General features: G+C 34.2%; 3 protein-coding genes and 1 non-coding gene across 11 annotated transcripts; all 4 read left to right on the top strand.

Moving 5' to 3' along the window:
* Window positions 1-1,192: 1,192 nt before the first annotated feature.
* Window positions 1,193-1,264, top strand: TRNAD-GUC. The gene has a single exon. It is a non-coding gene; the product is annotated as a tRNA-Asp (tRNA).
* A 72-nt stretch (window positions 1,265-1,336) lies between these two features.
* Window positions 1,337-7,568, top strand: LOC122317556 (MLO-like protein 9). Of its 2 annotated transcripts, none has more exons than XM_043134698.1 (15): window positions 1,337-1,996; window positions 2,697-2,754; window positions 2,896-3,134; window positions 4,225-4,341; window positions 4,600-4,657; window positions 4,806-4,894; window positions 5,214-5,288; window positions 5,370-5,458; window positions 5,609-5,658; window positions 5,791-5,831; window positions 5,903-6,076; window positions 6,303-6,338; window positions 6,421-6,488; window positions 6,594-6,654; window positions 6,909-7,568. In XM_043134698.1, the coding sequence occupies exons 1-15, from the start codon at window positions 1,865-1,867 to the stop codon at window positions 7,218-7,220; spliced, it is 1,599 nt and encodes a 532-aa protein (XP_042990632.1). In that variant the 5' UTR covers window positions 1,337-1,864; the 3' UTR covers window positions 7,221-7,568. The 2 variants fall into 2 exon arrangements, with proteins under 2 accessions (XP_042990632.1, XP_042990633.1); XM_043134699.1 differs by having other exon boundaries at window positions 1,933-1,996; window positions 2,697-2,775.
* Window positions 7,569-8,205: 637 nt separating this feature from the next.
* On the top strand, window positions 8,206-11,430 carry LOC122314928 (peptidyl-prolyl cis-trans isomerase FKBP18, chloroplastic). 7 transcript variants are annotated; one of them, XM_043130581.1, is made up of 7 exons: window positions 8,208-8,513; window positions 9,262-9,332; window positions 9,416-9,502; window positions 9,645-9,794; window positions 9,938-9,997; window positions 10,612-10,701; window positions 11,039-11,305. In XM_043130581.1, exons 1-6 carry the CDS (start codon window positions 8,264-8,266, stop codon window positions 10,672-10,674), a joined length of 681 nt encoding a protein of 226 aa, XP_042986515.1. In that variant the 5' UTR covers window positions 8,208-8,263; the 3' UTR covers window positions 10,675-10,701; window positions 11,039-11,305. The 7 variants fall into 7 exon arrangements, with proteins under 7 accessions (XP_042986517.1, XP_042986518.1, XP_042986516.1 ...); XM_043130580.1 differs by having other exon boundaries at window positions 11,051-11,304; XM_043130579.1 differs by lacking the exon at window positions 11,039-11,305 and adding an exon at window positions 11,321-11,430 and having other exon boundaries at window positions 8,209-8,513.
* An 8,248-nt stretch (window positions 11,431-19,678) lies between these two features.
* LOC122316522 (dolichyl-diphosphooligosaccharide--protein glycosyltransferase subunit 1A) lies at window positions 19,679-26,052 on the top strand. The gene is made up of 10 exons (XM_043133118.1): window positions 19,679-19,911; window positions 20,812-20,856; window positions 21,170-21,804; window positions 21,895-22,042; window positions 22,304-22,480; window positions 23,406-23,474; window positions 23,580-23,669; window positions 24,838-24,996; window positions 25,118-25,342; window positions 25,624-26,052. The coding sequence occupies exons 1-10, from the start codon at window positions 19,819-19,821 to the stop codon at window positions 25,813-25,815; spliced, it is 1,833 nt and encodes a 610-aa protein (XP_042989052.1). The 5' UTR covers window positions 19,679-19,818; the 3' UTR covers window positions 25,816-26,052.

Genomic DNA, 26,052 nt, shown 5'->3' with positions numbered 1-26,052 from the left:
TTCGAACCGAAAATTTATACTCATCATGAGACGTTGGGACTTCCTTCTTCTCCGGTACCATGCATTTTTTTTTTTTTTAACAAAACAATCAATGGGCAATATCCATAATAAAAGCAGCCAAATTAATTATAAAAAAAAAAAAAAAAAAAAAAAAAAAAAGGCTTCCAGGAGTTAATTGAACAATTAACACATGAGCCGGTAATTAAGGAGTTAATTAGGGATACATAAAATCAAGAGCTAAAAAGAAAAATTCAAACGTACGTATTTTTATATATAAGCAACGGTAATTGTTAGCAACGGTACGTAATTGTTTCTATTAGTAATGATATTAAAAAAAGAAGGTTAATTACTAATAAATACTAATATTTATTAACAAAATACAAACAATAATTAATCATCTGCAACAGTACGACCAGAAGGCTGCATGCAAACACAAGATTCAAAGCCAGTTGTTAGTAATGGGATGAAGCACTTCAGGCTACGTACGTAACGACATGTATGCATGCACTGTGGTACGTACGTACGAGGATTGGCAATTACTGAGCTTGTATTCTCAAACCTTTTGTAACCTCCGTATATATACAATATAATTTGATTTAAAAAATAAATTTTAAAATTGAAATTTTATAAATTAAATAAATTTATTATTTAAATGATATATATGAATGATGTACTCTATATACTCATTTTGGAATAAAAGAGCTCATGTATTATTTTATGGACAATGCTAATATGCCTACCAGATGTGCATACTTGTGAATTTTTTTTTTTCTTTAAGCATTTTCTAAACATTCTTAACAATTAAGAAAAATAATATATATATATATATATTCATGAATAGTCACTTACTTAACCAAAATAAGTAAATAAAAGATTAATGCTATATTCTATATTTTTATTTTATTTTCATCTCATTATGTAAGATGTGACATATTTATCATTATTGAATGATAAATAATTATCCAATAAAAAATTATCATCTAATGGTGATAAATTTGTTATATTTTATATAGTAAGATGAGAGTAGAATGATAGTATGATGTATAAAATTTTTCTAAACAAAAATATATTAGCGGATATAATTGATCGACATATTTGATAGTTATAGTATTATTTTCTTTATTTTGTATATGGTAAGTTTTTTCCTTATCGAACTGAATATAAACATATTTGATACCGACACAACTATCAAGTCGTTGTAGTATAGTGGTGAGTATTCCCGCCTGTCACGCGGGTGACCCGGGTTCGATCCCCGGCAACGGCGCAATTTTTTGATTTTTTTCTCAGACGTTTTGGCCTCTGTTCCTCCCCCTTGGTGTCTTAAAAGGGGAAATATTCATATCTAAAGAAAATAAAATAAAATTCCGAGCCTTCGTCTCTACATTCGGAGAATTTGTTTGGCTGAAACAATCCCTGATGGCGTTTTGGTTGAGGTTTTGTTCTAAGCTTTTGTGACCGTGCATTAGCCTCAATTTTAGGTGAAAATCCCTACTCTCCCTCTCTCGCCAATTAAGTCTGGTTCATGCAATGGCAAGCTCGAAAATATATTTGACGGTGATGGCTCATCTCCAACGAATCCCAACCGTCATTCTTTTCTCTCCGTACGTTCCCGGTTCAATACCGTTAAAGTTGAAACCAAGAAATCACAAACCTTCCTCCCACACAATGCTATGCAAATATTGGATTCTCTCTAGGCGTCGCAGCCCACATACACCTTTTTTTCCCCTCAGCTTTCTGGAGATATTACGATGAACGTGTTCCATATTCGGCATAGGGAGTAAATAGATGACTTGTCGCTTTTCACTGTCCGGAATAGTATTGTTTTTGAAGCTCATAAGTTCTAAGCGCTAGTTTGTTGGTTGAAATGGCCGGAGGCGGAGGTATCACTCCTGCAAGGGAGCTCGATCAGACTCCCACTTGGGCCGTCGCAGTAGTTTGCGCAGTTATCATTTTGATTTCAATAATTTTGGAGAAAGTTCTTCATATGGTTGGAGAGGTAATAACAAGGCTGATGCATGAGAAAAAAAATAAGGTTCAATCCTTCGAATTTATGTTTTTGTTTTGTAATCTGTATATTTACTTCAAAAAACCTTTCTGGGCAATTTGATCTCGTTGGGTGTAAAAAAAATTATTTGTCTAGGGAGCTGGATCTTCTATGATCTGTAAGGGTATGCAATTATGATTTTCGTGTTTCAGTTTTCTAAATAGATAAATTTAGGAGAACTTTTCAGTTTCATACGATAGTTGTAAATTTAATTGCACTGCATAAGTCACAGTTTTTAGCAACATTTTATGAAATCGTCGTTTGCTGCGTTCCATAAACTGTCACGACCGCTCTTACAGATTGTAGTTTGAAATTATAACTGCGGTAATGGGCAGTCACACGGCAGTTTAGAGATTGGAAATGTTTAGGTTGGCTTGTGTATTTAAGGTTTCTTACTATGTTGAGTTGTGTTGTGTGATAATCTTGTTATTGATCCTTAAGATAATGGGATTGGTTTGAATGTTGAATTGATCCTTAAGAAAATTCGCATGGCTGCATATTGGTCTAGCATTATGTAACTTGCTTCCTTGTAACTTCCTAATATTAAAACCCATTAACACGCGGCCATGTTCATTTTTTTCAAGTTTTATATGTATTTATGTCTCTCTATAAATAACCTTTCTGAACAGTTAACCTGTCCCTTTTGTCTCAGTGGTTTCAAGAAAGAAAAAAGAAAGCTTTGTTTGAAGCTCTCGAGAAAATAAAAGGCGGTAAAAGCATTGATCCTATTTGTTAGTGTTTCTTTATTGATTTTATATATTTCTATAAGTTTGGTTTATGAAATATTGACCAATGATATTTCTTGGGTTTCCTAGTGATCAAGATCTCTCTTCCTGTTTATTTTTTTGCAGAGCTTATGGTTTTAGGATTTATATCTTTACTCTTGACATTCGGGCAAAGCTTCATTTCCAGCATGTGTATTCCCATGAAGTTTGCAGATACAATGTTACCTTGCCCCCTGAGAGGAGGGGGTGACCATCAGAAACCAAAACCTGAGCCTGCAAAGGGAGAAGGGGAACATCATCGCAGGCTTCTATGGCATGAGCGTAGACATCTAGCTGGTGGGGGTGCAGGTCCAGCTTGCAAACTGGTAAGTATATCAGTTTGAGAATGTAATTGAGCATTGAATTTGGTCATGGTCAGGTAGGTTTCATTTAACATTCAGTTACAAATTAATATGCTAGCAGATGCATAATCTGTTATCCACTATAAGAAAAAGCTACATCCTTGATTTTTTATTATGGACTTCACATTCCTTGTTTGCAGGGTTAGTTCTTTATCAATCCATTGCTTTAATGAATTGTTATGGTGGAGTTAATTCCACGAACCTGCACTTTGGATAACTATATGTTTAGTACTGACAAGACACAATTAAAGAGCATGTTTGGCTTATCAATTATATTGTGATAGGAAATGATTTTTCTGTTGATCTAATTGTAAATTGATGAAGTGTATATTTCCATCAGTGCATGGGTTAGATATGACCATCCCATTATAAACTAGCTAAGAGGAATTTCACCATATGAATTAGTGAGGCTAAAAATGTTCCAAAGACCAGAAGGTTGGGCTTTAGAAATCAATGTGTACAATAATATAGAAGGCAACTTTACAGTTAAAAATTACTGGGATTGAATCAGAGAGGTACTAGGGAAAGATAATATCAGATAAAAAATGCAGTTCAGGAAGCTGAAGGTTAGATAAAGTTGAATTGGAAAAGATATACTGATCTAGGATCTTCTACCCTTAGTGGCATGGCTTTCTACATGCCAATATGTGGAACAGGACTTCCGTTGACCCTAACTTGGCACATGTTAACTCAAAGCATATGAGTATCTGTTGAACATATACATTTGATGTTTCATTTGCAGTATACGGGCATGGATTTGATTCAAATACAATCAAATCATATATACCTCTGACTTTTATTGTTTCAAACCATAATCTTTATTTTATATGTAAATTGTTGAAGGGTATATAATACACAGCATGACTTCATATTGTTGTCAATCTTTACATTTTAAAATTAATCTTACACTAGCAGGTAGATTGATAAACCTCTCCAGCCTTTATCTTTTCAATCCAATGACTGATGTAATTGTGAACAATCATTCTTAAATTCCCGCAATCATTCCTTTCCTGGTCATAGGGACTGACGTAATTCTTAATTTTCCATAATGTAGGGGCACGTGCCACTTATATCTGTGAATGGTTTACATCAGTTACACATCTTCATATTCTTTTTAGCAGCCTTCCATGTGATATACAGTGCCATAACAATGCTGCTGGGAAGATTAAAGGTGGGTTCACATTCAAATTTTCCCATAATTGTTTTGTAATTCCTAAATTTGTCATATAATTAACACCCGGAAACAAGAGGCACAAGGGCCTTTGGATCAGGGAGGACAGTATTCTCTGGGGATAAACTTGTAATATTAGTGCTCTTCCAGTTCATGGGGATGGTGTTACACTTTTCAAAAGCCATAGGTGCTAATCAATTTATAAAGGTGGTTCCAACATAAACCTAGTTGATTACTTACAGTTCTCTATTTTTTCAGATTCGTGGGTGGAAGGACTGGGAACGGGAGAGTACTCATGACCCTGAATACATGAATGGTATATTAGTGAATGATGAAAATATTGTCTGCTGTTTGTTGCTATCAAATTTCATAGTTTATACTCAGTCAGCATGGAGAATCTAGTCTGTTAAAGTGTTGTGTTTACTTATTTCTAACCGCTGTCTTGGTGTGTGCTGATTGTTCAGATCCCACAAGATTCAGGCTTACTCATGAGACATCATTCGTAAAGGATCATACTAGTTTCTGGACTAAATCACCGTTCTCCTTCTACTTTGTAAGAAATGTGTCTTCTAATCAATGATGTCATTTACATTTTACCTATAAAAAAAAATGATGTCATTGACTTTCAAGATTGAATTGAATTCAATATCATGCTACTGTAATTTCTAGGCATATTTATTTTTGGTGAGCATGAAAATGATTCAGTCAAGTTTGAAGCAAGACCTAAAAAAGACAAAACAAAGAACTTGTCACGGTCTTCTAAATTTTCCATACTGGTTACGGTTCTTTTTACATTATTTTTTGTAAGTGTTTTTACATTATTTTTAAACCTGTAATTGTTGATGCAATGCTTGAATGTTCCAATCTTTCAGGTCTGCTTCTTTAGACAATTCTTCAGGTCTGTTCGTAGGGCTGACTACTTGACTTTGCGACATGGATTTATTACTGTGAGTTTCTTCAGATGCCGGAATCTTAAGGTCATCTTTATATGGTAACTGTTCATAAAGTAATTCATTTCCTCCTTATAGGTTCATTTAGCACCTGGAAGTAAGTTTGACTTTCAAAAATATATAAAGAGGTCATTAGAAGATGATTTTAAGGTAGTCGTGGGAATCAGGTAAAGTGCCAAATTTTGTTAGCATTCTGTTGGTAATCAGCGATTTGCCTTACTGGCATTGAGATTAAGTACATGAGAATAATCTTTTCTTTATCTTGTCCGTATTTCCTACCCATTTTTTTCTGACCTTTTCCTTCATGCTCCTTGCAGTCCACTATTATGGGCTTCCATGTTGTTCTTTATGCTAGTTAATGTTAATGGTTAGTCTTACTTCTTACAACTTCTGTTCTAATTTTGGCAATGGAGTTTTTTTCTTGAACGATATAAAAAAATTGTCATTTTCACACTCAAAATTAACATTGATATAATTGATCTGATCTTATCCTTTTCAGGATCGTATGCTATGGTTTGGGTGTCAATACTTCCTCTAGTTGTAAGAAACTTGTCATAAAATTATATGAATATGTGTTTATATTCCATGACTAATGATTGGGTGGTTTAAAGATGGTATTATCAGTTGGGACAAAGCTTCAAGCTATAATAACAGAAATGGCTCTTGAAATCATAGAAAGGCATGCTGTAGTCCAAGGAATACCGCTTGTACAAGTTTCTGACAAGCATTTTTGGTTCAGTTGGCCTCAATTAATTCTTTATCTCATCCATTTTGTCTTGTTCCAGGTACTAACTAGTTGCCTTCTATTCTTTTTGCATGACATATTCTACGTAACCATATGTGTTACAGCTTTGTAAATTCCAGCTGGGTGTAGAATTAGAGCACATGCTTACTGTTTTCTGAGTGACATTAAACCTTTGTTTTTTTTTTTTTTTTGTTCAGAAATTGCATACTTTTCAATTTTCATGTTAAGATTTATGAAGATTTTCTAACAATCTGATTCTTGTCCAGAATGCATTCGAGATAACCTATTTCCTTTGGATATGGGTAACAAACTTCTCTCCTTCACCTTCCTCAAATTATTTCTATTATTCCCTGTTGGAATTCTGACTGATCAATCTTGGTGCAGTACGAGTTTGGCTTGAGATCTTGTTTTCATGAGAATTTTGATCTTATTATTCTAAGAGTTGTCCTTGGGTAAGCAATGCCTCTTAGATATCATTCTTCCTAGAAGGTTCCTTCACGGAAGGATAATTAACATTGGACTGCCCAAATTAGTTAATGAAATTACCAACTTGACAGGGTGGGAGTCCAATTTATGTGCAGTTACATCACTCTTCCTCTGTATGCCCTTGTTACTCAGGTACGCTCTTTACATCAAATACATGCTGAAATTTAAGAGTAGCAACTTGCAGAATGAAGAAATTTTCGGAAAGTTAGGAATATGTTCTAGTTTTGGTAAACTATAATTGAGCTAATCTTCCTTTACGCTGCGTTCACCCATTACTATTTCTATCCATCCATCCACATGCTAGCTAGGAACTGCCAGTAAAACTTTTTAACATATTTTCAAAGTGGTGATGAACGGATCCTTACTTTTTCGTGGGGCATATTTAGATGGGATCAACCATGAAGAGATCAATTTTTGATGAACAAACTTCCAAGGCCCTAAAGCAGTGGCATAAAAATGCTGTAAAGAAGAAGAATGACGGGAAAGGATCATCTCCACCTCAGACTTTGGGTGGAACCCCTCGCGACTCGCCTTTGTCCTCCCCAAATCATGCGCATCCTGGCAACCAATTTTCTGATGTGGAAGCAGACGGGCCTCCTTCTAAGAAAACAGCAGACATCATGGCAAGCGTAGACCTTTCTAGGGAACAGAAATCCACCAATAATGATGGCTTCGGTGACCTATTAAGTGGACCATGATCGATGTTAGTGATTGTGATGGTCAGTGTGATGAGAAAAATGTGAGAATATTAACGGTATTTTAATGGCGTGCTATGGGGCCTTTACTGGAACGAAACAATAGGCGGCGGCAAATGTTCTGCAACACCAGGGCCAGATGGCCATGGCCCATATTGGCATGACTGATTTAGCATAGCTCAACGTAGCCAAAACTCCATGCTTCCTACTGTGTAGAATTCTTCTTCTTTCTCAACCTTCTGTATACATGTAGACTATAGCCTTACTGGATTAATGTCACAACCTAGAAGTGTCAATTCTCCCATGTTTGATGGCTAATAACACTCGCAATGAAATGCTCATAATTTCATACTTGTTTTCTATCTCATTTATGCTCTGTTGGTGTATCTAGCAATTCCACACCCAATGACACGTGGATCGCTCACCAACATATCAACTACGTGTATATCAATGATTTGGTATATAAAAATGAATATTTTTTTAAGTTATTCTATTATCAAATGAGTTTTGTTACATACAAGCGAATTCGCATATCAATTTGTGTACTAATTATGTTGTTTTTATTTTCAAAATTCAAATTGACACAATTTTTATTAAGGAAAAATCTAGTTGCAAGCATAACTGTACATTAATATATGTACTAATATAATGTAATTGGTCAAATAATAAATTTTATCTAAAATAATATTAATTTAAATTTTAAATATAAATAAATCAGTATTAGTATGCAGATTAATATGCGACTTTGCTTGTACATAACAAAACTTGATAAGTCTGACTTTCTGACCAATCATATTGGATGAGTGCGCATATTAGTATATAAAATTGTTTATAACCAAAATTTTCCTTAATTAAAGAGTAGTAAGATTAGTGTGCAGAGTATACCATTCATATTATTTAAATAATAAAATTTAATTTATAAAATTTAAATTTAATGAAATTATGTAATGTATAACAATAATTTGTTGGAGGGAACGGGATAGGGATATATAGGCATTGGGCGGTTTATAACCTTCGGCCTGTGTGTCTCACCGTCTCGACTCTCAATGGCCATGGCTTCCATTAGGAGCTTGGACGAGTATACCGTTACTCATCTTCTTCAACTCTGTGCAAAACCCATCAGCAACCAAGCACAGTTCCCAAAGCAAGCTTTTCTTCCATTACCCATTTCGAGAAGGTCCGCGATTCTGATTTCCTCGCTGCCTTTCGGCCTCCTCGTTTCACACTCTCCACCTTCAGAGGCCAGAGAGCGTCGAAACAAGAAGACCATCCCTCTTGAGGACTACCTCACTAGCCGTTAGTTACTCATCTTTTCTCTCTATCAATCTTTGACGTGTTGTTGTGTATGTGGGTCTTCCGTCTTCTTGTGCTGCTTTCGTTTCTGGTAGCAGTTCTGAAGTTATTCAAATGCTGGTGATGCAGTATGACGTGATTAGTCGTATTTGATTAACATTTTTAAGTCTGATTTATGTCGTGATTGTGAAAATTAATTTAATCTAAAAGTAATAGGCAATTGAGCTGTAACTGTGAGTACATTTGGGTGTTTTACAGAGAATTTTGTAGCATGCTAGGATTCGTTTCTTCAAAAAGTTTAATTAGCAAAGGGTTTGTAAATCTCTTTATAATTTTATAAGAGGATCTTAGGGTTCAAGGGGTTTTCCGTTGTGAGGTTTCGCTTTTGTCTCAATTTGTATACACCTTTACTTTTGAAATGTTTCATAACTTTCGTCATTTAAATATTCAACAGTTAAAAAAGAGTTCTAAAAACATAAGGGGCAAGGATAAGAACATTGGGGTTAGAATGTCCTTGATGACAACGAAGATTGTAGGATTGATGGTGGCGGAGGGCCATCTCTTTGTACTAAATGTTTTATTTCAAGTGAAACAAAAAATGCTTTCCTCTCATGCCTGGGATATTAATCACATGAGTTTTCATGAGTTAATGTGCTAATAGCTGCAATAATTATGGGAAGGAGCAGTTGTGAGCATTCCTAGTTACATTTGAACTTATTGTGTTTGTGCTTTTCTGTTTCCTTTGAAGCAGCTGAGGGATTAAAGTACTATGATGTGGTTGAGGGGAAGGGTCCAATAGCTGCAAAGGGATCAACAGTTCAGGTTTGGTTATGATGTAAGTTGAAGGTGTTTAGTCTTCATGTATATTGGAATAGAGATATGACGTCTTGGCTTATACTTCACAGGTGCACTTTGACTGCATGTACCGTGGGATTACAGCTGTGTCAAGTAGAGAATCGAAACTCTTAGCTGGAAACCGTATTATTTCCCAGGTTCTCATCTTTGCCTTGGTGTGGCATAAATATGAGAGAGAGAGAGAGAGAGAGAGAGAGAGAGAGAGAGAGAATCAGAGCACAGCTTTTCCTAATCAAACAGCCAGAATCACTAATGCAAAGTTCCTTGTGCTTTAATTAGCCATATGAGTTCAAAGTTGGAGCTCCTCCTGGCAAAGAAAGGAAGCGTGAATTTACAGACAACCCAAATGGTCTATTTTCTGCACAGGCTGCACCGAAACCCCCACCGGCTATGTACTCGATAACTGAGGGAATGAAAGTAGGGGGAAAGGTGATAACATCCTCCCATTTTCCTTTTTGTATAACCATAAGATCTCTGAAGCCAGCAATTTTAAATTTAGATTCTTGTCGTCTTTAGCACTGCTAAACTTACGACCCTTTGTTTTCCTTCTTCAAAACCATCTCGTATTGCAGCGAACTGTGATTGTTCCTCCAGAGACTGGGTATGGACAAAAGGGGATGAATGAGATCCCAGTAAGCTCTTTAATTGATTTCCTTACCCTTTCTATCCTCTTAGGCATATACTATAGCTAGCAGCCTAGCATTATTCTCTTATACTGTTAGTGTTTTTCTGCTGTCGATGGCTTTAATTTATCTTCTACTCTAATTTTTTGTCTCATAATTTTGGACATCCAAAATTATGAGACAAAAAAGGCTAATTACTGGAACACGGGCATGGTTTCTATCATTACAGAAATTGTCCTCATTGTGTATTAAGATGGGAAGTTTGGCAGTGAAATAAAAAAAATTGTCGTTTCATAAGGTTTAGCATTGCTGCATAAGGTTAACTAAAGCAAAATGCTAGCTCACTAGCCAATTTAAAGTGGCATCCTGCACCGCCTCAAGCTCTTTACTTAAGTACTTAAAGACGTACACCCAAGTAAAATAGTACCAAAGTGCTCGTGGCATCTACACCTCATTGCCCACTTCAGAACCACCTCACCATATTATTTTGAAATTTTGAGTATTTCCAATATTATTTTCATGTTTATTCTTATATTATACACACATTCTTTCTTATAGTCTAGCCGAGAAAAATCCATGATTATGACTAGGGCTCCCTAAACTTATATTGTGAACTTTTGCAGCCTGGAGCCACATTTGAACTAAATGTTGAGCTTTTGCAAGTATTACAGCCTGAAGGAAAGTGAGCCGATTTTGTGTATGTAGAGATCATGGTAATTGAGTTTCTCATCATTTTTGTTGGAAATGGTTATAGTTTCAGCTAATGATTCTTTTCTATGAGGAAGCATTGTTTCGCCACCAGTTCAGCTCACCTACAATTTCTATTTTCAGTTGATATAACTGTTTTAATGTGCCATAGCTGTAACCGCATAAGGTTTTGATTGAGGCTCCATGTTAATATTGTTAACATTAATCGATTATTACCACGATCACTTAGAGGTTATGAACTTCTTTCTCATGCATTATACCAAGGTTAAATGTTCACTTTCCTTTTTTGACTGTTACGATTAGGTGCTTCTTTAATCCTTTAGTTTCTCCATATTTGCTTAGAGTTTTTCGCAGTGCTGCTGTGTCCACAACCCTGCAACTGCACTCTCCATAGGTGGGTTGGGAATCTCTTTGATCTCCAGCCTCATAAATCATGTATCCAGGCTATTTTGAACAACAAACTCCTCACTTGTCTAAGAAGTGTCAATTTGTTACAAAGCCATAGCTTCAGAAAGAGGATGAATTACCGAGCAACTTAAATTTGCCTAAGCTGCATGCATGCATAAGCTTCAGAAAGAGGATGAATTACCGAGCAACTTTAGCTTTGTGTCATTTTTGGCGCAGGGAAAAATGTGTGGAGCAGCTGCATGCATAAGCTGCCTGAGTGTACGCAACAATAGAAGTGTTATCACATCCATCGCAAATAGAATATATTATTCACATTACCTCTTCCATTTTTCATGTCTGGTTCTATTGGCGGATTATTTGTTAGCATCCCAACATTATTGACTTAGGTCTGGTTTGGTTTCACAAATATTTAAAACCATCTCATCCCATCCCATCTTAACATCCAAACATCAATTTTTAACTTTTTAACTTTTTCATCTAATCATTATAATTTATCTAAACTTTCAAATAAAACACAAAAAATAATTTAACTTTTACAAATCTCAAAATAAAAATAATATTAAAAAAATTATATTCTAACCCTATTTTAACTTTATAATTTTTTGTTTAACTTTTTTTCTCTCATTTCTCAAAACCTCGTAAAAGTCTTAACTTAAATAATTTCATTATTATTCACAAATTATCTCACTACTATTCATAGATTTTTCATCTCATCTGTGTAACCAAATGAGAAATTTAAGATGTGCAAGAATCACTTTTGGCAAGAAAATGAGTGATAGTAACGGAACGGAAAATGTTAGTATGCCCCAAGAATTTGTTCCCTCATTTTGATTGCTTATGTATTTAAAATTTTTATTATTATTATTTTTTATTTAATGATTAAGAAAGTGATGAGTAATGCTATATTCCATACTCTTATCCTATTTTCATTATATCATATAAGATGTGACATATTTATCATTATTGGATGATAAATAATTATTTATTAAATGATTATTTAATGATGATAAATGTGTCATATCTTACATAATAGGATGAGAGTGGGATAGTAGTGTGGTGTATAGAATTTTCCTTTTGACTGTACATGCAAAAGCTTCTTTTAAACTTGTTTAATATTTTCCTAAAAAGTGATTTTAGAAAGAAAAAAAAAATCAAATTCACGAACTAATTAAAAAATTAAGTTTGGATGAAATTGATATTTTAATTACCGATATTAGGGTTGTAATTGAAATGGGTTGTTGGTGAATTGCTTGAACTTCACTCATAAACTTAACAAGAGTGTTGTTTGTTTGATAAACAAATTAAATTTGAAAAATAGTAATGTTAGATTCAGTCGTAGGGTTTTAAACATTGTGCACTCCATTTGAAAAATATTAAGGTCTACCATTAAAAAGTATATTTTTTCATATAGATCCTGGATTGGATTTATCTTCTAAATAATAAGGTATACTTTTTTCAAAATTTGTATTGTACCAATCATTTCACATGAATAAAAAGTTAGACATTCGCAATAGATAATGATATATATAAATTCCAAATATACAGATTGCGCATAGGTCTCTGGACTCGTCCCTAACATTATTTTTTGTTAAATAAGAGGTGGTTCGGATTGAGAAACACTTTTGACTTATTTTATCTCATTTCATTATTACAACTTTCTCAAATTTTCATACAAAATATAATAAACCATTTAACTTTTTAAATCACAATTCAACTATTTTAAATCTCACAATAATAATATTTTAATAATATTTTATTCAACTTTCATATAAAACTATTTCATTTCATCTAACTGTCCAAACAACCTCGTCAAACTGGTATATATTTGGCTTGGATAAGGGGAAATATATTTAAAATCAATATAAGTTTAGACATATATACGTACGAAAATTGTTAATTGTACCTAAACAACTTTATAAAAAGTTTAATTTTTCATGCGTTAATTGTTAATATGTTAAAAATTATTTAGCAAAAAAAAAATAAGTTATGAATTATGAAACCCGAAATTTAAAAGAAAATTGACAAAATGAATTTTATAAGTAAAATTATAAGTATGACTGTATATTAAAAACTCAAAATTGATTTATAGAAACTTGTAAATAAAGGAAAAATAGTGTATTTTATGATAATGAAAAATCTAGTTGGAAGTATGAATGTGTATTAATATATGAGAGTCTCTTCTGAACGGTTATGTCATTCTCGCTCACTTAATAGAAACAAATAATAAATGGACACGTTAGTCATCTATATCTAAATTTTATGAATCACATTACACACGATAGAAAAATAAAATACCCAATTACCACTTGAGCGAAACCATCGAATACACTTGCACTCTTCTGCGCCACACCTCCCTTGCACTCCACACCGCCACACATCCCAAGCCCGTCGCAGCCTGTCGAAACTCCCCTGTCTATCGCAGCCCTCCTGCCCCGCGAAACTCCAGCTCGTCTGATATATTGTTTGCGAGTGATCAAAAACTGCATATTCCTTCTTTATTTCAGTTCCACTTTACTCTCAAAACTCCAAACAGGCAACTCCATTTTTTATTTTTTAATCAAATCTCGTCAATCTTTACAATCTCTCCCACCCCTCCTCATTTTTCTTTTTATTTGTGAGTTATGGTAGTCGATGTTTCTACATTTTAATCATGCCGTTGTGCTCAATATTTTTTAGACTTTACTCACCTTCATCGTGTTTTCCTACGGTTGATAATTTTTTTATAGTTTGTGCTTTTGTTGTGTATTGAATTCGCAATTCTTTAATTTTGGGCTAGAATTTGGAATTTATTTGATTTGTTGTCTAATGGAGAAGTGGATTTTTAGCGTATAGAGCTTACGATCTGTTATCTGTAAGTGAGTTTTAAGATGAGGGGAGATAACTTAGAAAATGGATTTATTTTTGCTATCATGTCAAATGGTGCTGATGGAGGGAGTGAGAGAGAGGGAGGGAGAAACTAGAGCTCGAAGTGAGGGAGGGAATGAGAGAGAGATGAAAAACTGATTGTTACTCTGTAGTGCAGTCATAGGGTTGGAAAATAAAATGTCTACCTGGCACATTACAATTGGATGCTATTTTTAAAGGGGAAAGATTATGCTTGTTGGAAGATTTTTTTTAATATATCTATTAATCTAATATGTTGGTTAAAAAGTAAATTTTATTAAAAATAATATTAATTTAAATTTTAAATATAAAAAATTAATATTAATATATTGTTATGAAATCATTGAAAAGAGAGAGCCATAACGTGTTATAAAACTTTCAAAAGGAGAGAGAAAGAGATAGAGCTCAGAGAGGTTATGAAACTTATGAATTCCTTAAAGGATACAACGATATATATAGGAGTACAAAAGAGATTATGCTTTTGACGACAGCACTATGCATTTGACGACTAGCACTATGCATTTGACGGCTAGCTAAATGTGGTCATACAATTCAAGATAGTTTATAACACTTCCCCTTTGGATGACCATATTTAAAAAATATGCCTCGTTAAAACCTTACCAAGGAAAAACTCTGTGAGAAAAAAACTAATGGCGAAGGAAAAAGAGTACAATATTCATGTGAACCGCCAAGTGCTTTAGGATTGCCTTATTAAAACCTTGCAAAAGAAAACCTAATGGGATAAAACCTTAACAAAGGAAAAAGAGTACAATCAACACAAGTCTTCAAGATATTACTTCCCCTGAAAAGTGTATGATAACAGGTCTTCAAACCTCTGCATTCCAATGTTCTGCATAATCTTCTTAAATGTTGCAGTTGGTAATGCTTGACATCAATTTTAACTTTCTTCTCATGAATTGCAATAATCTTCTTGTGTGGATCTGAAAGATAATCCACATCTATACATCCAACTAACTGTGGACTTGATCCATGTTGATAAAATAATCACAACTGGATCTTTCTGCTCATCACTACTCTTCTGGAGTTGTACTCTTCTGGAGTTCTTATAAATAACACAGTTAGTAGAGAATTCATCAACATCAAGCCGCTAACCTTCTTTTTCAATAAAAACGGTGGCCAGCTTTTTAGATCAGACAAGCACCGCAGATTTTCAACTCTTCTGTAGGTGTCAGGCGTCGCAGAGCTATGAAGCTATATTCATCTCTTTTCTCTTGCTTCACGAGAGATGCTGTATCATAATTTTCTCTATAAAAGAGATATTCAGCTCATCTTCATTCGCATCTCATCTTCTTCAATTTTCTGTAACCATACTGCATTTTTACTCTGCAATATCTTTCTGCATTCTTATCCTGCAATCTCTCTCTATATTCTTACTCTGTAATGGCCCAACGATCTTCTCATGGCCAATATATGAGGTACTCTGCACCTCGTTCATCAGTTGTTCCTGCTTCTACCACAGGTGTTATCATGCAATATAATGATCTGACTCATAGATCTATGAGCTTGTGAGTCTCGGTACCCGATACTCATCATCCATTATCGCATTTTCTCAACGACTGCAATCCAAAACTTGTGGAGTTGACAAATTCCACGAGAATATTGCTATACTTCAGCGACTTCTTCTGGAGTCCAATATGAAGATAGAATCAATAAAGTAAGAAAATAGAAATTTAAAATCCTTGCTTAAATCTTCTTTTCGATTGCCCACCCCTTTAGATAGGAATGTCATGTAGATTCTTGAAAAATAAGAGCGTTTGAAGAATGAGGCAAAGTGTCTCAAATTTCTGTAATTTTTATTTCAAGATAATAAAATAATATTTCACAAATATTCATATTTGTGTTTCTATCTTTTGGTAGATGTTCTGTGTGCTCCCTTTTATTTCTTCTTTAATAATGCACACTTCATATCAAATCCATAATATGAATCTGAAATACTAATTGTATTAAAAGATGGTATTTCATAACTAATAACATCATCTATCTTCCCCTTGAAGCTGCAAGGGTTTCAGATCTATATTTCAAATATGTGCAGTTTTCATGAGCTCTTCTGGAGCCTCAATGATATTTAAATCATATATATAAACTGCAATAATAACTTGTTTCCATTTGCGTTTGGATTGCTTTAAATCATATAAGGATCTTTGAAACTTGATAGAATACATATTTCCAGATGTATTTATATTAGAAGCTTTAGACATTTTCTATCCTTCAGGGATTTTCATATATATATCATGATCCAATGATCCATATAAATATGCAGTTAATCATGCATATCCAAACTCTCGGTAACTTTCAAGCTAATAAAAATCTCAATATGATTTCAACCACTTTAAAATCATATCAATATTATTTCTTTGAGAAACTAACTTGTGATTTCTATATTACATTTTCATATTAAAAGTTTCAGGCTTTTTATATCATGTATATAAATATCCATTGATATTTAACAAAAATCATCTCTTTAAGTGTTTGGACTTCAAGTCCATATTTATCACATTTTACTTAGTGAAATCAATTCTGCAGGAATTGAGAAACTGACTCGTGATTTATATATCACATTTTTATTTCATTTCCATAAATACCCACTGACATTCAACAAGCATCACCTCTTTAGGTGTTTAGACTATAAGTCCCGATGCATCATATTTTACTAGTGAATCAATTCTGCAAGAATTGTTTCTTTCAAATTTGGCCAATATTTTACGTCGTATTTTTCGACGATTCTTGATTCACTTTCATCATTACTTCTAGTAATGTCAATTGCCATCTTATATGGAAATACGTTGTTGACAACGATTTTATTTCTATCCATAATTTCTCCATTATTCATGAAATGTAACGAGATCTCGTTATTTTCAGGTACCTGTCCCTCTTTAAGGAAATACATTTTCATGAAAAACCTCTTCAGGAGGGACTCATCAGGAGATTTATACTCTTCAAGAGTTTGGAGAATTTTATACTGAAAATTTGGATGGACTTTATTGCTTGTTCTGTGGGTATGGCCTCTTCAGGAGCACCAAATTATTTGTACCTTTCTCTTTTGAGATACTCTATCTTTTGTATCGATAAGTCTCACATGCCTTTAGACATGTCTTTAGACTGCTGAATTTCTTAATTGTCCTACAGGGACTTCAATCCTCTCTGAGATTTTAGCAGCTAGAATATGAGACATTTTTATCTTATTGCATCTAAAATTTAATTATCATCTGAACTTCTAGTTCACATATGATAATCAAGATAACGTCGAATAATTTCATCTTATTTGCTTCAAGTAAATTTTTCTTTCCACTTCTGGTGGTAAGACTTTATAATAAAAGAATCTTCTGGTTCTTTTATGGACGTCCATATGAAAATCATTCGACTTATTGTAATTGATTTTGGATGATCAAGATAACCATAAATGATACAAATATTTTGAATCATATCACCTTTTTGATGCATCATAATATTTGATTCAATAATTGTATAATACCATTTCAAAGAGAAAGCTTATAGCTTTTCCAATACGAGCTTCTGGCCCGAAATCATATCATGTCTAATCTCTTAGTTTCTTTGAATAAAACGCATCATTCTTTTCATTTCAGGGAATAGAATGATATAAATTCATTATCATTCACTTCAGGGAATGATGTAGATCTAGTAAGACGTGAATAATGATTCTTATCAAAAGCTCATTATTTTGCTCAGTCACTGAAAGACCTGATACAAATTTAGAATATATTGTGAACGTTTGCATTTCATATTGCTACTTCAGGAGCATACTCGATATTGCCATTTCAGGAACACATTCGAGACGTTCATTCAAATATATATTCTTTCCACAATTTCAATTATGCAACTTCAGGTGCATAAATCATAATGAGCTTTTGGTACAAGTATCACTCATATGAGATACTCAATAAAATTATTGATTTAGGGCGATCCTTCAGGGATGCTCCATTTCCATTCTCAGATAAATCATATCATCAATAATTTATAACAAGTATAAAAGAATAAATAAAACTTTTATTATTACAAAACATTGCAAAATATAAAAATATTTTATAATAAGATAAAGGAAATACATTAATTAAAAATGAACATTTCCATGATCAACTCTACCACTAGAATCCTCAAAAAAATCAGAAATATCAAGGCTTGTAATATCTTCTCCATCTATAGAATCTAAAGCATATGATGGTTCAGAAAAATTTGTTTCAAATTTTTTTGTTTTTTCTTTTATAGAAGATTGGTATAAGTCAACCAAGTGCTTATTTGTACGACAGACACGAGCCCAATGTCCAGTCATACCACATCTATGGCATTCATCTTCATCTTTCTTTAAAAATTTATTTTGAGAACCTTTACCCTTCTCTGGGTTGAATCATTTCTGGTGGTACGGTGTATATCTATTATTGTCCCTTTTAGTGTGGTCACTTCTAGGACCTCCACTTCTATAGTTTTTCCTACCACGTCCACGCCCTCATTTTCTTTGAAAAGATGCACTATTCGCTTCTGAAAATGATGTAAATCTAATACAATTCACTTCAGAGAATGATATAGAACCAGTAAGACGTGACTGGTGATTTCTTAACAAAAGCTCATTATTTTGCTCAGCTAATAGAAGACAAGATATAAGTTCAGAATATTTTTTGAACTTTCGTTCTCGATACTACTGCTGCAGGAGCACATTCGAGGCATGAAAAGTAATATATGTTTTCTCTAACAAGTCATCATCAGTGACTTTTTCACCACATAATTTCAATAGCGAGCTAATTTTAAAGAGTGCAGAGTTATACTCACTAACACTCTTGAAGTCTTGCAACCTCAGGTGCATCCAATCATGACGAGCTTTTGGGAGGATTACAGTTTTCTGGTGTTCATATCTCTCCCTTAAATTATTCCACAAAATAAGTGGATCTTTCATCGTTAGATACTCAGTTTTTAATTTTTCATGAAGATGGTGTCGAAGGAAAATCATTGCCTTAGCACGGTCCTGCAGGGACCCTTGATTTCCTTCTTTAATTGTATCTCCCAGATTCATCGCATGCAGATGGATCTCAGTATCAAGGATTCAAGATAAACAATTCTTCCCAGAAATGTCAAGAGCAACGAATTCCAATTTTGTAAGATTTGACATTTTTTACATATATAAATCAGGAACATAAGTATGTTTAACATTCACAAAATCAATAAAATAAGTATAGAGTTTTCATCAAGTAATAATAAGTAATGTAACATTTCATGTTCATTTTGAAAATTATAAAAATATATTGAAAAACTTACTTGAAGTAGAGGACTACTAGCTTCAAAATCGTCAGAATTTTCTTGCTGATAACGTGTTATGAAATCATTGAAAAGAGAGAGTCATAACGTGTTATAAAACTTTCAAAATGAGAGAGAAAGATATAGAGTTCAGAGAGATTATGAAACTTATGAATTCCTTAAAGGATACAACGATATATATATAGGAGTACAAAAGAGACTATGCATTTAACGACTAGTACTATACATTTAACGATTAGTACTATATATTTGACGACTAATACTATACATTTGACGACTAACTAAATGTAATCATATAATTCAAAATAGTTTATAACATATATAAATTAATACGTGATTTTAAGTTGACAAAACTCGAATGATAAAAAGCTGTAAATGGTTAATTAATTCAAAACTTGAATGGTGGTTTTTAAGAAAATTTATGCGACGAAACTTTATTTTTTTCGTAGGAATTGAAAATCCACGAAAGTAGTAGCAGCCGAACGACTGCGAATCGTAGCTCCCAAATTTAGCTCTAGAACCCATACGGGAAGGCGAAGACGAACATGGGGCTTAGGTTCGATCTGCTTCTGTTTACGATCGCGTTACTATCAGTCCCCGTGCTATCAGATCTGATCCTGTCCAGGGTTGACAGACGCGTAAGTCATTCGCGCCGCGATCTTATTTCAATATTTTGTTTTCATTTGGTAGTTTTCAGGGGTTTAGGGTTTTGTCTTCTTTTATTCGATTTAGGGTCTTTTTCTAGGGGGTTTGAATTGTGGAATCAGAAGTTAAAGATTGAAATGCCGGTTCGTGTACGAGGCTGTGTTTAGAAGGTTACGTGACATTTTAAGATCGGCGCAAAAATTTGATGGATGGCATTGAATCTTTTTTCTTTTTTAAAAAAACTTATATTTATTTCTTATCTTCTTGCCAATGATGACTTTTGTTTAAGATTTTTGTTTCAAATTGATATAGAGATTTACTAGTTGGGCTCCTTAAGTTTTAAGGACAACCAAACTGGCCATTGGTGGATGAGATTCCAAAAAAAGCCTGCTGTGGCACCGTCGCAAACTTGTTATTTAGTTCTTTAACTTTAGTTTCGCTAATGCGATTCCAAAAAAATTGGTATGTTCATCGAGAGGTTTCTATGTTCTGACGTAGTTACATAGATTTGCATCAAGTTCGTTTGCTCAAAGAGTACTTTAGGTTTTTTAGGTCATGAAGGTAGTTCTCAGAGGTACAATTCGATGTATGTCAGTTAGCAGTCTGTTTTCCTTTTTTTTCGTTGTTTTTTAAATATCCATATATCCAGCTTGTCTTCCTAGGCTGTGCAAAAATTAATCTCCGTAATAACTTAGTACTCATGCCTTGCCGAGGACTGCAAGTTATATATCCTTATTAGTTTATTTCTGTGATTTTTTTTTCCCGGTATCAAATATTGACACCCACTATTGAGAATATGTTTCTTGCTTGTCCGTCTGTGTACTTGGCTTCACCTTTTTAATAAAATTCTTATTTATTGATAAAAAAAAAAAATGTTTGTTTCTTGTTTGCAGATTGATTTGACATCGCAAGTTGTGCGTACTACTTCAACATTAAAGGTACCAGATATGCCCCTTTTCTTCATTGTATTTTTCCTTGATATAATCACGAGCAAAAGAATCAAAGTTTACTCTTTTTTCTCTTCACTTTCTTTCTGTCTAGCAATGTTTTAGAGATTGGCGGTATATGTTTCTGAAATATCACGATATTGCCTTGCAAAAAATAGACAAAATCCTGTAAAAAAAAGGGGTGTCCTAAGATAACCTGGACGTATGTGGGATTAAAAAAATAAACATAAAAATAAAAAAATGTTTGTCTGTACAAGTGATTTTATAAATTTGACTTTTTTCCCCCTCCTTCCGTGTTTTACAGGTGGAGAATGCAGGGAGTGATTTGGTTTCTGAGGTTTTATTGGCCTTTCCTGATAGCCAGGCAAAACATTTGGCCTATTTGTCAGCATCATCTACTGAAGGGAAAGGAAAAGCAAAAGGGTCTGCTGTAAGCTTCCCTGTTGAAATTGTCCACCCCAAAGGGATGCCTCCTGCCTTGACTTTCTACTCAGTATCTTTACCTAAGGGTCTGGGTAAGGGAGACAGCTTAACTTTGGATGTCTTGGTGGTTTTTAAGGGTGCATTGCAACCATTTCCTGAGAAAATTACTCAGGCTGATATACAGCTCGTTGTTTTCTATGAGACTGCATACTATCTCTCTCCTTATGCGGTTAAGGTCCAATCACTCAGTGTAAAACTGCCTGATGCAAGAATTGAATCTTTCACAAAAATAGAAAACACAAAGATCCATGGTTCTGAGATTAAGTACGGTCCTTATGAGAATCTTCCACCCTTTTCTTACTCACCTATAGTTGTTCATTTTGAGGCAAATCAACCATTTGCAATTGCTCAGGAGTTGGTACGGGAGATAGAGATTTCCCACTGGGGCAATGTGCAGGTGACAGAGCATTACAATCTTGTCCATGGCGGTGCTCAAAGCAAGGGGGAGTTTTCTAGGTATGGCTGCATTTTCTTTCTACGTTTGTATGCTTTCTTCCAATTCTTATGTTAGTTAGAAGTTTGATTGTGGGTTATTTTCTGCTGCAGGCTTGACTTTCAGGCCAGGCCCCATGTAAGAGGTGCATCAGCCATTAGGCACCTTGTTGCAAAATTGCCTCCAAGAGTTCATTCTATTTATTATAGGGATGAAATTGGCAATATTTCAACCTCTAATTTATGGGGTGACCATAAGAAGGTTGAAATTTCCACTCATGTTGATTGATCATATGAATAGTATACTTGGGCTATGCCTATCTGTATATCAATGAAATATCTTATTACTTATAAAAAAAAAGATCATATGAATAGTATTTAGGAACCTGATGTATACTTCCTGTATACACGGGCCATGCCTGTTATCTTCTAATCAATAATATTTATCCTTTACTTATAAAAAAAAAAAAATCATATGAATATTTTTTTTTGATGTTGACTGTAATTATCTCTCTAATTGCAGACAGAAATGGTAATTGAACCTAGGTATCCAATGTTTGGTGGTTGGAGAACGGCTTTTACCATTGGATACAGCTTGCCACTTCAGGACTTCTTATTTCAGTCAGACGGAAAGCGCTACGTTAACATCTCTTTTGGTTCCCCTGTGAATGAGGTGGTCATTGACACTCTCATTGTGAAGGTAAGTTATAAAATAATGCTTTGGGATTTATTTGTGACCCCTTTATCACATTTTTCCTTTCGGTTTAGGAAGAGCATGGGGCGAGTATGGCAATCAGCTTAGAAAAGTTACTATCTTATAAAGCTAGCATGAACTCAAACAATGTGGGTACATGATGGGCAACTGAAACAAGTGGAGTAGGGTTAGTAGAGTTTCTTGGGAGGCTGCCTTAAGAATCAAGTTTCTTTCATGCCTCTCTTATAATCAATAAAATCTTGTGTATTGAAAAAAAAAAAAAAAAGAATCAAGTATCTCGCAACTATAATGTACATTAACGACCGATAAAAAAAAACTATAAAGTACATTAACCCTTTTTTTTAATAAGTAAGAGATAAATATTATTGATTTGAATGCTATAGGCATGTGAACACAGGAAGTATACATAAGAAGACCTAAATACAAGTACATTAACCCTAAACATGGAGTATACTGCTATTTTGTTATCTATTGATAAATTGAGTTACATAGATTTTTCATGCAATGGCCTTGTGGGTGGTAGGGTTGAGTTTTGCTTTTCCAAGAATGGAACAATAGATTTACTTGTAAAAACACATGCACAGAGAGAGAGAGAGAGAGAGAGAGAGAGAGAGAGAGAGAGAGAGAGAGAGAGAGAGAGAGAGAGAGAGAGAGATAGTATGCTGGATCCTCTCCCTTCCCCTGAGTGCATTGTGAACTTGTCTGCAGCGCCACAAATTTTGGGGGCTGGTGTCATCCCACTTCGCTTTCTCTGTAATCTCATGCCGTTTTCATATGTTTGTCATTTTGGTATTCCATTTAATTTTACTTATTGCATATGGTGATTTTAAGCTGCCATCACTGTTCCCTCCAACACCTCCCCTTTCGATCTTTTTTTTGAAGTCTTTTTTAAGCTGCTCATGAACTACAGGTTGTTTTGCCTGAGGGTTCTGCAGATATCTCAGTATCTGCTCCATTTCCTGTGAAACAAGGCCAGGAGGTATAATAAGATTTAAGTTCTGGTTATGCCAGCATTTTTTATTCCTTGTTTCTAAGTTTACTATGTTTTTCTTTTTAAATTATCCGTTCATATGATCCATCACAGACAAAATTTTCCCACTTGGATCTTGTTGGTAGACCAGTTGTTGTGCTGGAGAAGACCAATGTTGTGCCAGAGCATAATCAGCATTTCCAGGTATTACTGTCACCTAATTAAAAGGAACATGAAATGGCTAAAATGCTAGTATTTGAAACAAAGCCTCTATGCCATTGTAAGGTTACTATTTATTTGCTTATATAAGAAGGTTAGATAGAATATTGAAAATGTGATAATTTTATCCTTATCGAAACATTAGATGCGTACCATTCGAAATCAAGTAGTGTATATTATACATTGTTTTGAGTTTTCACTATTGGCATATTGCTTCAAAAATCAATATTCTTATTGTTTTCTATGATATTGAGTTAACATAGATTGTAAGACAGTGGTAGTGTTCCCTAATGCAACTAATACTTAGATATAATAGTAGTTTAACCAAGGGTGTACTCCTTAGAAACATAACTTGTTACTTTTGCCTAATAGCGTTTATGCAATACCGCTCATTTGTGCAAAGCAGCTTGTGTTTTTTAAGGATGAAATTCCTATTTGACATAGGATGGCCTTTGTATTATTCAGTTTATTATCATGTTTCATGATAATAGATAGTGGATTATGATTTTAGAGAACTGAATGCTGGGATTTATATATATATATAAGTAAATGCTGGAATATTTCTGGCAGCAACGATTACAGATTTGAAGCTAGGTTTGGAAGGGTTAGTTACAGTCCAAAAATTGAGAAAAATCTAGGTTTATGGATTTCGAAAATTATGAGAGAAGGGATATGATTTAGGAAATGACAGGAAGAAAACACAGAATAACTGGTGGCTGTTAAGCTGTATGAACAATTATGTGAATGGGACTGAACTGCGAGATGTTAGGAAAAGACTGAAAGGAGAAAATAAAGAAATGCCTTTCCTAAACCCAAACATTGAAATTTTTTTGCTCAACTCTCAGTTATTTTTTGATAAGTTGTAAAATATGTAACATATTTAGATCTTAGTATTTCCTGATAGGATTAGAAACTCCTAATTTTTCTAATAAACAAACTTCTAATTGGATTGGACGAAAGCCCATGCATAAAAGCCTAAAACTACCTAGACATTAATAATTTCCTTTTTTATAAGACACCTGTTAATGTGTTGTAGGCTTGGGTTATAATTATTATTTAACCACCCCAGCACCCATGTATATGCTGTGTGCCCTTTTTTTAAATTTCAAATAAATTCTCTGATCGTTCCAAATTGTTATTGGTTAATTTGCAGGTCTATTATAAGTTCAGCAGTCTCTCCATGCTTACGGAGCCACTGATGTTGATTTCTGGATTTTTTTTCCTTTTTGTTACCTGCATTGTGTACATGCATGCGGATTTGTCAATCTCCAAGTCTTCTCCATCTTATTTGGCAAAGTTGCAGTGGGATGAGGTAAGTAAGTGGTAGCATCTTATGTAATATACTTACAATCAGAAAGAAGTTTAATATATATATATGTGGATATATAGACACACACAATGTTATATTTACACATGTCTTGCCATTATTTCAGGTGCAAGCAGCCGTTCAGCAGGTCCGAAATATCATCAACCGATGCTTAATGATACATGATAAGCTGGAGGCATCATTACGTGATCTTTCAAGGACGGGAGATGTCCAAGCTTGTAAATCTGCTCGGAAAGCATTTGATGGTTTGTTGAAAGATCTCTCAAAAGATTTGAAGCCCTTACTGGCATCTTTGCAAACTTCACCGCAGGCTGCTCAGATCTTACCCAAGGTTTGCTGTTTATATGTTGCTGTTGTATATTTTCAAAAGTGAAATTTAGTATAACAATTTTCCTGCACTAAAATATTGGTCCAGTGCTCAACTTGTTGGACGTTGGAATGCTCTAACAACTCAAAAAGCGGTTCCATCTTTTAGTACCCTAGCATGGAGAGCTGGAAAGCTTCCATATTTTTGGATCTGTTGGAACAAACCCTGATATGCATGGCTGCATGGCACCTTTACATTTTTTGTTTTACTGTTGTTAGTTACGAAGTTTTTGGCTGTTTATATAGGTGGAGGAGCTGGTTGGCAAGGAGAGAGATTTGCAAGAGAGGATGATGGCGAAACATTCGACCGTGGTAGACAGCTATGAGAAGAAGTCTAGTGGACGGGAAATAGAGAATCGAGTTGCTTTGCAGCAGCAGAAAATTACAGCCTTGAGGCAGGAGGTCGATGATCTTCTTGATCTCATTGACGAGATATGACAAAAATTAAAATGGGGGCATATCATTGTACGAGTTTGAAGTGTTTACTGGGCATTTTGTATTTTGGCAGACAGATACGACCAAGAGAAATACCCGATTGGAAAATGTTATAATGGTCAGGATTTTGTCGTGGTCACTTGATTTAAGTTCTTTTAGTTGGTTTGCTAAACAAATTTTATGTAGGTATACAGTTTACTGTGTTATATTTATGTAATCGGCCATGGATTTTAAGCTTCA

Source organism: Carya illinoinensis, chromosome 7, assembly GCF_018687715.1.
Source record: "Carya illinoinensis cultivar Pawnee chromosome 7, C.illinoinensisPawnee_v1, whole genome shotgun sequence".
Lineage (NCBI taxonomy): Eukaryota > Viridiplantae > Streptophyta > Magnoliopsida > Fagales > Juglandaceae > Carya > Carya illinoinensis.
Note: the sequence above shows the minus strand (reverse complement) of the source record. Positions and strands in the feature narration are given on the sequence as shown.